Source organism: Monodelphis domestica, chromosome 6, assembly GCF_027887165.1.
Source record: "Monodelphis domestica isolate mMonDom1 chromosome 6, mMonDom1.pri, whole genome shotgun sequence".
NCBI classification, from domain to species: domain Eukaryota; kingdom Metazoa; phylum Chordata; class Mammalia; order Didelphimorphia; family Didelphidae; genus Monodelphis; species Monodelphis domestica.
In genome coordinates, this window is record NC_077232.1 from 52,105,962 (window position 1) to 52,119,195 (window position 13,234).

Consider the following 13,234-nt stretch of genomic DNA (forward strand, 5'->3'; position numbering starts at 1 on the left):
CTTTGAATGGGACTCTTCTAACATACTACTCTTCTTGAATGCTGGACTCTATCTCCAAAATGAAACTAAAACAATATTAAACATTTGCCCTCACTCCAGCAGAATAGAAGTTTGAGTGCAGGAACTGTTTTATTTTCATCTTTGTATTTCCACCACTTTGTACCATGCCCAGCATTCAAAAGGTCTTCATTACATTTTGGGAAATTGATTAAAAATGAACAAGAAAATAAATTATTGTGGAAGTGTGGTAGAAAGAAAACTAGAATGAAAACCAGGAACCAAATAGCTTAAAATCCCCTACCTGACACTAGGTATGTGATCAGTAGCAATATATAGATTTGAAATTTCTCATCTGTAAAATGGGCATATGAACATGAATACTACTTTTTAAGTATTTGTAAAAAAAATAATTCTTAGCACAGTGTCTGCCCTAAAGTTGGTGTTATTTAAATGTTTAGTCGCCTCCCACCAATGTAGAAAAAAGTACATTGCAAATCTCATAGGGCTAAAGAATTATGAGTTTCAGAAATACTTTATGGTGACAATCATTTCCATTCTTTCGATGAGAAAAAAAACAAAAATAAAACTAGTGTCTAAATTGTTTCAACCACTAACCAGACACTTAACTCTTCAGTTCTGTTTACTCATCTTCAAAATGAAAACAATACTTGAGCTATCCATAGAATAAACGCCCTGAAGAGATCCCTTTGTTGGAAAGTTAAGAGCTTTATGGAAATTATAGAAATGAATATGGTGGTGATGATGATGATGATGATAAAGAAATTCTATTATTCTTTTGGTGGAAAACCTAAGGAGTATTTTCTGGTTTTCAAACTCTGTATACCAGGTCTTGTTTTTGTTTTTGTCTTTGTTTTTTATGGCAGTCAGTTTCTGGTACTCTGAAAGCCATTTATGAAGCAGTTTCATTCACCATTTCAGTTTCATCTATGAATACCAAAATTTATATTATTACTGATTCTAGAGAATCAGTATGTAATTCACAATCATTTCATCTCTGTCTGTGGTTTCTACAATCACAGACCCAAATCAAAGGGGTCTCAGAAGCCTTCCAGTACAACTCTTTCATTTTACAGATGAGGAAGCCGAGTCTGAGAGAAGTTAAATGAATTATGAAAAATCAGATATAAAGTAAGTCTTCAAGCCAGATCTTTTAACTGAAGAATATATTCTAGTTTTGCTGAAATAAATGAAATCTTCTAGGGAATCAATAGCAAACTTATTACTTAGAAATACTGTGTTGCTTTGCAATTTTAAAAATAATTATTTTTTAATTTTTTTACATCTCCTGGGAAATGGTACATTAAGTGGTGTTTTCTCATAATTGAATTGTCACCAAGATAAGATGTTACTTAGTGACTTGGGAGGAGAAAACAAGCATAAACAATTTACCAAATTCCCATCAGACTCATCCATGCTAATACATGTTACATTTATTGCTTTTTTACTTTATTTTGGTTAGTTTTCAAATAATAGAGAAAATGCCCTCTTTATAGTTTCCTAATCAAACTCCCATGTTGCTGTTCATTACAGTTCTTGCAAATAAGCCCAAGGAACATGTTGTGTACAAAATCCATAAAAGAAATGTAACAGAGGTAGATTATACTTCCTGTTTCGAATACAATTAGAGGCAACAAGGTCTCCCTTGTATGAATTGTGAAGTTAGGGGCTGATCTGAATTATTTTATTTCTACTTGTTTCCATTCCACTCCTATGGAGTTCCCATTTCCTATACCCAAAGGTGCCCCCCAGACAGTAATATGATGGAGCCAATCATAAAGACTCCTAAGAGTCAGTTGTTAAATTTTCAGTGTGAAAATTTATACCCTGAAAATTGCCAACACTATAAATTAGGGATTTATTTCTTATTTTGTTATTTTATTTACTTTATTTTAAGAAAGTGATAGAAAGATATTCATCATATAGATCAAATTGAAAGGTGTGTCATTTGTTTTTTGTTTGTTTTTTTTTTCCAGTTGATTGATAAACATTTATCAGCACATGGCTACTTAGGTCTCTCATACCGGTAGCAGTCTTCTGCTGAAGTCAATGTTCCAATCCCAGCTTGATCTAGAAAATTGGGGAACTCATTGGATAGAAAGGTATAGTTAAATAGGGAGAGGAAGAGGCAGTGTCCACTATATGGCGTCATGGATTGGTGGATGTGATGGCTATTGGTATATGGGTATATGCACAGATTATTGGACTGAATTGGGTTTCTCCTACTTAAATTAAAATGCATTTTGGCAAATTTATCAACCAGAATTTTTGTTTATTTGCTTTTCACCAGGATAGACTAGTTCAAAAAACAAAACAAAATAAAACAAAAAAACACACTTCCATCTATGAAGGTAAGTACCTGCTCCATAATCCAGAGTTACCAGAAAATTGCCTGGGGTTGTAGAAAGCTAAGTGATAACCTAGAAGATATGTTTCAGAGGTGGGACTTAAACACATGTAGTCCTTTCTGACTTCAAAGTTAGTTTTTTTTTATCCATTGTAACACTAGTAATGAATGTAGTAGGATGGCTATAGACCAAGGAGTACCATTTTTTAAATAAAAGGGGAGAAGATTTTAACTGATTATGGTAGTACCCAAAAGTGACTTTAAATATTGAGCTGGCTAATCCTAGATCCTTCTGGAGATAAACCAGGTTTGTCATTGGTCTTATCATGCATGAATGCATTCCCATTATGATTTGGATCACTTAAATTCCAGTTTAAGAATTATATTAATTAAGTGTTCAAATGAAAAGTGCATTATGGTTAATTCTGATCAAATGATCAGAAATAGAACTAGAAATTTTAATACTTTTGGTAGTCAGTAGTAGGGATTTGTTAAGGAATCTCAGAAATTCCTAGCCCTTATGTGAAGATAAATCCTTGGCCCTTTAACTTCCCTGATTCTCCCAACTTCTAGGGCCATTTTCCTCTAATTATCTTGCACTACTTTTGTGTGTATCTAAATATATGTGTGTATGTGTGTGTATTCACATATACATCTAGTTGATCACACACACACATATACACACACACACATATCTATATATATATAAATGTATACCATATACTGGTACATGTGAACAATGGATATCCATAGCTGGATTGTAAACAAATTTAATAAAATATTTCAAAAAAATTTCTTAATCCCTAACACCTAGCACAATGTATAGCACAGATTAGATGTTTATATAAATCCAGAATCATTGACAGAAGCAGGGATAATGGGACACCACCACCAGCCTGTGTGGGGAGAAACAATAAGGCACATTCTGGAGTGGGAACTGGCATGGAAAGACACAGGGCAAAATCCATTGCCAAGCCAGAACAGGGCAGAGCTCAATTGTGAGGGATTAAATAGGAGTGAAAGCTTTTAAAATTTTAACAATTTATTCTTGCAAAAAGGGCATTAAGCTCTTTTCTCTTGAATAAAAACCTCTAAAAGCTGTAGGTGCTTTCTCCCTTTTAGCACCTTGGTGCAAAATCTCACCCTGTTCTAGATATGGCTGATGTTGCATAGTTAAGATGATTAGATGAATCAACAGATTTTCCTTTCTCCATCATGACTTTGATATCAAGCGTCCCAAATGCCACTAGTTTGGATCATTTGGGATATGATCTCATATTCTCCAAGCCCTGATGAAAATGTTTTATGCTAGAAATTTAATGAATTAATCAACATAATGATGAAGGAAAAAAAAAACAACAAAGCTATTACAGAATGTTCACTCTAGGGATTTTTGCCTGTAACAACAGGTTCTCCTCACAATGGGTAATTTGGGGTATGATTAAGTGCCCTATGCTTTGAGAAATCCATTGTCATGTTCACCTCTTATTGTAGCCATTTATCAGGCTCTCTTTAACTAAAATGCTATGGAATTGCTTTTAAAATGTATTAAATGATGGGGTTGAACCACATTCAATAACTTTAATAGACTCCGTACAATCTAAATGCTTATCTCTGGCTAATCTTGCCAAATTCTAGCTGCTGAATGAAGGATGACATCTATCAGCTAACACTTCATGTGTAGCTGAAACAAAACAGCTTCTTCTATCCCCAACTGTCACTGTTGATAGCTTCTCTATGTCACTGCCTCTTCTCACCTTGCCAACTAAAGCTATAGTGCAATGGATTGTCAGTTTCAGAGTTGGGCTATTCAGGAGAGAATGAATGAAAGAAGAAGAGAAAGCAAAAGCAAAAAGAGGGGAGGAGAGTAAAAGAGTCTTACCTTTGCTTTTTGCCTAATTCCAGAAGCTTCTGAACATCACTCTTGGCTGACGCCTCATCATTTTTCAAAGACTGAGGAAAAACAAAGAAATAGATGGGTGGAGGTCTTATCAGCATTACTTGACTATGAAATAATGAATAGATTCCCCTTTGATCTCTTTTTTCCACAGATCATTAAATTTTGCTGCCTACAGAATAGGAAATTTCCATGAATAGCATGGGATTCTAAGGAAAGATTCTTATGACGTCATGCTATCTCTGGGTAGCTTTAGGAATATATTAAACAGGCAAGGAGAAAGAGTTGTATACTCTCATGTCCAAATCTAACAGCTAAACAATGTAAAGAGAGTGCTGCACAAAATTTCAGGTTTCTTCATATAATAGAACACAAAATACCACACTTTGATTGGTATATAGATGGCTACTTCTACTCTCAACCCTAAGCATCTCTATCCTGTTTGCCTTTCAAGAAGGGAAAGGGAAGGGAAGGAATGAACACAAATGTCCTGACATTAAAGCCACCAGAGAATAAGACAATATTGACTCTCTAAAATCGCAATTTATCTCAGTGCAGCCTGGAATATAACATCCTAAGGATTTCCGGAGGACTAGGTAATTTTTAAAGAGAAATGTTCTTTGGTCTTTCCAATGTGGTCTAACTTTATGATGCCATTTGGCATTTTCTTGGCAAAGATAATGGAAAGGTTTGCCAATTCCTGCTTCAGTTCATTTTACAGACGAAGAAACGGAGGCTTTTGGGGTTGAGTGACTAGTCTGGTATTAAGCAGCTAGTAAATGTCTGAGGCCAGATTTGATCTCAGGAAGAAGAGTCGTCCTTACTCCAGGCCCAGGACTCTATCTACTGAATCATTGAGCTATTCCACAAGAGGATATAGTGAAATTTATTATTTAAAATCTTGGAACAGAATCTTCATTTTGGAGTACCCGTGTCCATACTCCATTGGACCTTTTTCCTCTCCCCCATTGCTTGTATTATTTCCACTATCCTTTTCAACTTCCCTCAATCTCAACCTAATCTTCTGTTCTAGACACTTATTCCCACTCTCCAATTCTTTTAATGCATTTCTATCCCAACCAATCAAAATTTCATATATGGAATTCCATTCACTTAAAGTTTTGGTATTAATTACAGATTGGGGTTTATATAACCTTTTGGTAAATAGAATCACTGATTCTTCCACTTTTTAAAAATCCTGAGTACAGTCATACCTATTAAGAAATAACTGATAAATATTCACGGAGTTGAATTTTACTTCCTCTCTCATAAAACATAGTGGTCTAGTAGAAGAAAATAAAAAATACAACAAATTTTGAATTGAATATCTAAAGTCCTGAGATCTAGTCCAGTTCTTGGGTAAATTATTTAATCCAATAAAGACAACAGTGTCCTCATTTGTAAAAAGAGATAAAGTAATTTATCTTAGTTTCTCTTACCCTAAAGTTCTTGATCAAAACCAAAAACACAAACAGAACCAAAGAAAAAATATCATAACACTTTTGTTATAGGCATTCAAATTCTTTTGGAAGAAAATCTTATAGTACAGCATCTAGGACTCAAATCTCCCTATGACATTTTCTTAAAGGCCTGCTGGAAGGAATAATAGCTCATTTTTCTTGACACTTATAAAATATAACAAGTATATTAGACATAAAGAGTAGGGGAGAGGATGGAAGGTAAGTTCTTTTATACCCCCTTCTGAGACCAGTAGGCATAGTGCATTATATTCCTGTAGATGTCAGACAAAGTCTTCTGATAAGAAGATTCTTGTTCAAAATCTCTCAAGATGTGAATGATGTTTTCATAGGAGTAAATCTACTCCGTTCAGCCTTCCCCCAATTTGGTGATTTGGGTTTGTCAGAAAATTTTCAGACCTGGGCCAATGGGAATTTAAAATGTTCTCTTTTAGATAACTCCTGTAAGTCATTTTCTCTGCTGCTCATTATTGCTTTTCATTATTTTGTAATAGGAAAAACAGTAGAGTCAAATTTGTCTGGGGAACTGTGAGGGACTGATGGTTTTGCAAATCACAATTTTTTTTCATTCTATCCATTTGAAAACTGCAAATTCCCAAGCTGTCTGTTCAGTAGGTATTTTCTTACAAACTTCACATCCTAATCAGTAACATTTTGTTATAGTCAAGAATAGGGATTTTTTCAATTCTTGTTTAAAATTCAAATATATTTGATTCCACAATTGTTTATTAAATGACCTACTATGTATAAAAATATAGATTATGTGCAAGGCATTAGTCTAGACATTGGGAATGGATGCAAAGTAAAAACAAAATGAAAATTGTCTATGTTGTTACCAGAATGAATAGTAGCTAATTTACTGAATGGGTTGTTGTCACTGGGGATATGAATATTAATCTTACCTGCAGGTTTACTTTAATTCCATCAAGTTCTCTGGAAGTCTTTGACAGCTGTCTGAGGATATTACTTCTCTCCTTGAAGACTTCTTTCAGTTGCCTCTCCAGCTCCTCATAGCCCTGTCTAACACAGAAAGAGCAGGCATGAAGTCCTCTCACAATGCTGCCCCAGTGCATTGGGGATGATCTGGAGTAAGAGGCTTGGCTCTGACACATTTTGGATCACTCCCCAATGAAGCATTTAACTTTTATCTGTATTAGATGATTATTCTCTCAAAATATATATATATATACCAACCTGAGATACAACCTAGAATACTCTATTACCCAGATTAAAAAAAAAACACAGCATCTTTTCTGATAAGCTAAGAGCAAATTTAGAGTTCACTTATTCTGACCCTAGAATATTGCAGATGAGGAAACTGAGTCTGAAAGTAGCTAACTGAATTCGTTCTAATGATACACAGGTTGTAAGTGGGAAAATAGGGATTTAAACAAAATTCCTCTGAAGTCAAGGTAATACTTTTCACTCATCGAGTAAGTGAGGGGGTAGAGAACAGAGCTCTTGAGCTAAAAATGGGAAAGTGTAGATTCAAGTCCTCAGTTTCCTCATCTGTAAAATAATCTGGAGAAGGAAATGGAAAACCACTCCAGTATGTTTTGCCAAAAAAGTCCCTAAAATGGAGTCATGAAATTCAACCATGACTGAAATACTTGAACAAAATTCAAACAAATAGAAATGTAGGGGGAAGGGGTGTCACTAAACCATATATAAGGATGTCTTTGAACTTTGTATTGTCTTAGAAAATTCCATGTTATCATTATCTGCATTCTAGTGTATTTTATTTAGTTCGTTAAATATTTCCTACTTATATCTTAATCTGGTTCAGGCATCACTCTGGAGTGTTGTGCCAAACCATAAGGGTAGAATATTTGACACTTGTGCTCTAGGCATCTGTCTAAGACTATGTTTCTGAGAAGGTATAGTATTCCTTTGGCAAGAGGACATTTCCTTAACTCATAATTCTCTACACCAATCAGATCACAGGGCAAATTTCTTAATTATTTTTTTCTAAGAAAATCTCTACCCTATGGGCTGTGATAGGTACAATCTGTATGCCATTTTCTGATTCTTTTTCATCTTTGGCACCTTCTGACAGCCTCTGATTCTTTGGATCCTCTGTCCATTCAAATGCATTGCTTCAGTTCATCTATTAGAGAGTCTCACAGTTAGAGAGTATTGTTTGCCTATCCATTACTTTCACTGAGAGGGGAAAAAAATCATACTTGAATAAATCTGAGAAGTGTGATTAGTTTAAAAGGTTGAGGAGCTTTTGAGCCAGGCAAAAGAAATGTAATGATGCTATGTTTCCTATGTGCAAAATCTTTAGGATTTTTAGCTAGTAGCTTCTGTCCAGAATGATTTTCTTTGATGATTCTTTCCTTCCCATATATATTTTTTTAATGGAGAAGGATGCTAAAGCCTTCTGACCTCATTCCCTCTCTTTCTTTGTGGAAAATAAGAATAGTTTCTTACAAAGGAAAATAGCACTTCCATCTGACCTTGTAATTTACCCTGCTGAACAGTGCATTAGCTGGCAATCAGACTATTATTAATGTTCCCAAGTTTCCTCTTATTCTTACTGGCAGAAACATCTAAGCAAGAGAAAAGTTCAGAATTGGGAGTTTTCTCTTTCCTCCCTCATTTTCTTAAAACTGTTCTATCTTTATGCATGACTTTTTGCCCCATTTCCTTGAATCATTATATTTGAAATATATATGTATATATATATATTTAGATACACATACACACACAAACACCTATAATATAAATATGATTAGGTTCAAGTTGTCCCTGCCATCCTAGCTGTGTGGGAAATCATTTAACTTTATAATGAAACAAGTGCTTATTAAGCATCTTCTTTTTGTTTTTCAGTCATTTTCCATTCATACCTGATTCTTTGTGACCCCATTTGGGGTTTTCTTGACAAAAATATAGTAGTTGTTTCCCATTTTCCCCACCAGATCATGTTACAGATGAGAAAACTGAGGCAAATAAGATTAAGTAACTTGTCCAGGGTCACACAGCTACTAAGTACCTGTGTTGGATTTGAACAAAGGTTCAGCTCTCTTTCAGTAGGTGTCACCTAGCTGTTTCAGCATCTAATACTTTTTTTTAAACAAGCATCTAATACTTTGCAGCTATTCTGTGCATTGAAGATATGAACATAAAAATGAAGCTATCTATCTTCAAGGAAGTTACATTCTCTGTGCTCCAGTTAATTTGTTTAGACTATACATTTTGTAGCAAATAGAGTCCTCTGTTCAAAGAAGGGGTTTACTTTGTGGGAGCTTCCTAAATCAAACCATCAATATTAATAGATGAATCAACATTTATTAAGGACCTACAATATGCCAGACACAGGGCTAAGTGCTCGGGATACAAAAAGAGATAAAAGAAAGTCCCTTCCCTCAATAACTCCTAGATTAATGGAGTGACAAGTGAAATCAGAGATGAGACAAAACAAAAAAAAATTCAAATCAAATCTTCCTTTTTCAGCTTGCAGCCTGTAACACAAATTAGAACTCAGTTATAAGGATTTTTGTAACTTCATTTGTATGTGTTTATTAAAACATATTATCCCTCCAATGAAGCGGTCAATTCCTAGAACCCAGAATGAACAGGTAAATACTATTGTAGACTTCACAAGAGGGTGAGTGGATTCATATTGCTTAGACCATTGAGCATTCCTGCCATTAAATGCAATACATGTTGGTTCTCAATGGGAACAGTAGAGCTTTTAACTCTGGCTGCTGAAAATCAATGTTGCTTATCCTGAGGAAATTGTTTACTGTTTTCATTACATTCCTGTGGTTGCTGATTTTATCAAAATGTGTCACAAGAGCATATGAGATGACTCTGGATTTAAACTCCATAAAAATCAAGACTCTAGAGTATGTGTCTTACAAACTTCAAAAATGTTTGCTTTTTCCTCCAAATAAGTACACTGGAGACAAAGCAGAATTAAAGATGTTTCCATTCGCAGAAGCCCACATCTGCCTTGATCTCATGGGATCAGGGGTGGTTAGGAAAGGAACTGTCAGTAGTATATAAGGCATTTCAACAGCAGGGATATAGTCCCATTCTCTTTAGTTTCCTCTTATGCAAAATGTAGATCCTACCTCCCAGACTGTTGTGAGGATCAAATGAGATAAAAATTGTAAAGCGCTTAGCAAAACACCTGAACCATAGTAAATACTGTGTAAATGTTAGCTGTTGCTGTTGTTGTTGGGTCTTCCAATGGAGGAAATCACAGACCAGCCATCCTTTTTCTTTCAGTTTGATGATTGACCCATCCTCCTATAAAGACTTACAAGAGTAGCTACCCTATCCCTTCTATAAGTACTCTTTTATTATTCTGTGAAAGCCAGGTTAGATCTTAAGCTGTCGCTCTAAAATATCTTATTTTTGTGAGCTACGTGGTCCACTTGCTTTAGTAATCATGCTTTTCTTGACTGCTATTACTATGTTTCTTGAATGCAAATTATCCTCAGGTTCTTTGCCATGACATCTTTTGGGAAAGTCTCTGACTTAATTCTCCCAAATATCTATAGTCTTCCTCTAAGCTTTTGAAGTTCTCTAACCCAGAAATTGTATTTATAAGTCAAGAGATTCGAAAAAAACACGGAACTAAGAAGATCCAGTATTCCATGAGACACCTGGTGGGTCTGAATTCTTGAAGAAGGAGTTATAGCTTAAGCCCTACTACTGTCAGACAAAGAAAAGACACAATCCATTTTATTCCCCTGATTTACACCAATAAAAGATCCTATGTTCTTTTTCTAGGTCTGTCTTATACAGAAAAAAAAATATTATGAAATCTTAAACAATGAAGTTTCTTAACCAATGACAATTCAACAAGACATACATATGTGTAAGGTTATTACAGTTAATGATATAATGTAAATGTCTATCACTTTAATTCATTGGCTTTGAGATGATTCCTTTAGAGAAATTCCACTTGGTGTTAGTGCAACAGGAAGGCAGGGTACTGTAAATATGGGGATGATCTGACAAGCTAAATGATAATCTCCAAGTTAATAACCTCAAGGAATGTACCATTCTTTGCTGGGGTATTTATATAAATAGGAAGAAGCAGGGTCTCCTTCCTGGTGTATAGGACTACTCAGCAATTCAGATGAATTATTATATAGTGGAAAGTCATAAAAGGACAGAGATCTCATTAAAAAATGGCTACACACTCTATCTCTGACCATGAGCCTACTCACCTGTACTTTGTGCATTCCCTCCACAATATTTTATGTCAGGCCATGGTACTGAGTAGTTTCATGCCTGAGGTCAGATTACAATAAAGCCTTTTCTTATTGACTAGTCTATCACAACATGAGTAAATCTCCTTGGAAACCTCTAAAATTCTTATTATTCCTTTTTTTTCCTCCTTTTTAGCACCATAGGAGTTAGTGTCTCTCTGATAACCAGAGGCCGATGGACCTTGACATTTAAGTATGTGAGGCCAAAGCAAAAAAAAAAATATATATATATATATATATATTTGATATGATGCCTGCCATCTTGAATAGGGCATTGGTTAGAATTTTCAATGTAGAATCATATTCAATATACAGGTTCAGTGTTAAAATGAATAAATATTATAAATATTGCCCTGGGTTTTGAGAAGAAAAATATCCATCTTAAAAATAATCAAGGAAGTGAAAGTATAAATTGATATCCTCTAGATTGCCTAAGTTATTTATAAATGTCAAATCACTCTTATTTATTCATAAGCAAAGGAATTTAGCAATAGTAACTTTTACCCATTGAATGGGACAGTATATTTCAACCGTAACCACAGGGAACCATTAGCCTAAAAGTATTTCTATGCTTACTCACCCTTAATGAACCTCATGACATCTATAATATTAAATTAATTTCCATAAATGTGGGCAAAGAGCCCACCTATCAATTTTTTCATGTGCAAGTGGCATGGTTTGACATTTTGTAGCTCTCTTCATTTAAAATATAATTGCCCAGATGCCTACACCAAGAAATACATTGAACTTTTATTTCCATGACTACCAATAGAAATAAGCCTTTCCCATTATCTCTGAGCCAACCAAGAAAAGTTTTTCATTTTAGAATATTGAAATGAGAGTCTGAGGTCTAGGGTTTAAGAACTAACTTACATTTACTAGTTGGGAAATTGGGAAAATGTGATTTATCTCCTCTGAATATCTTTGGAGTGGGAAGGATGGGAGTTAGATTCCAACTAAGGTTGTTAATATGATATAGGACATATTACCTATATAATATATAATTATATTACCTATATATATATATATAGGAGGGATGGTCTTAAATCCACTAAGAAAGGAGCTCAGATCCCTCTTCTGATAGATGGTCTGTGAATCTAATCAAGTTATGTAATCTCTCAGTGTTCTAGGTAATCCCATAAATTATAAATTGTCAATAATATATGGAATAGGGAGTTTTCTTGTCTAGGAATTCCTCATATCACTGAAAAGCATAGGACTACCAACGTTTGATTGTTTGGTTGTTGTTCTTTGTACTCAAAGAAGACCAAAATTCTATCATTTTCCCAAGGTGAATGTACAGTGTTTCTAACTTGGGGGCCGATCAGACCAATATCAACTTGGAAGATTCTACTATGACCCAGGCACACATACCCTCATATAAATATTTGGGATGGATATTTCTATAAAATGAGATCTCATATTTCTTTTGAGCTACTTCATTTTTATTTTGCCCATAGAGCACAGTATCTTCTTTAATTTGGACACGCCATGCTGGATGGTCCTGTGCCAATGTTTTTCATGACTCACAAAAGATATGAAAGTTCTTCAAAGAGACCTTTAAGTTCTCATATCACTTTCTTCCTACCTCCATTTAATGCTTGCCTTGTATCTCTATAAAATAGTCTTTTAGGCAAATGTACAATCAACATGGCCAACTCATCAGAACTGCACACTTTGCCGTAGAGTTTGGATGCTTGGCAGTTCACCTTCAGAAAGGACCTCAGCTTCTGATATCTTGTCTTGAGAGGTGATCCTCAGAATATTCCCAAGACAGTTCAAATGGAATTGTCATGGCTGTGGTGTACTGTCTAGGTTCCATAGGCTTACAACAACATCATCACAGTTCTGTAAACTTGAAGTTTGGCAGGCAGTCCAATACCTATTTTCTCTCATACTTTCCTTTGGAGTTCCCAAACATTGATCAATGTCATTATCAACGTAGACATCCCTGGAAAGTATTCTGCAAAGCAAATGAACTTCTCACTAGACCTCAGAATTTCCCTATTTGTTATAACTTATGGTTTCACATATATGTGGTGATGGAGAAGCTCTGCTTTCTTGGTGTTAATCAGTTAGGTTAGCATTCAATTTTAAGCTCCTTGAAGGCAAGGACCAATTTTTACCTGTTTTTGTGTTCTTAGCACTTAGCTTAATGCCTGACATAGTAGTTTCTTAATACATGTTTCTTATTTGATTTATTGATTGATTAATGTAGTGATATTCTGGTAATTATGCAATATTTGACTTCCCCCCCAAAAGTTTT

At 34.8% G+C, this 13,234-nt stretch overlaps 1 protein-coding gene across 1 annotated transcript in view; it reads right to left on the reverse strand.

Annotated features, from left to right (window-relative positions):
• The window catches only part of LUZP2 (leucine zipper protein 2), a 749,802-nt gene that overhangs the window by 424,309 nt on the left and 312,259 nt on the right, over nt 1–13,234 (reverse strand). Inside the window, exons 2-3 of the mRNA XM_056802005.1 lie at nt 6,643–6,760; nt 4,248–4,318 (exon numbers count right to left, since the gene is read on the reverse strand). Of these exons, the coding sequence (XP_056657983.1) occupies nt 4,248–4,318; nt 6,643–6,760 (189 nt within the window). The remainder of the gene's footprint in view (nt 1–4,247; nt 4,319–6,642; nt 6,761–13,234) is intronic.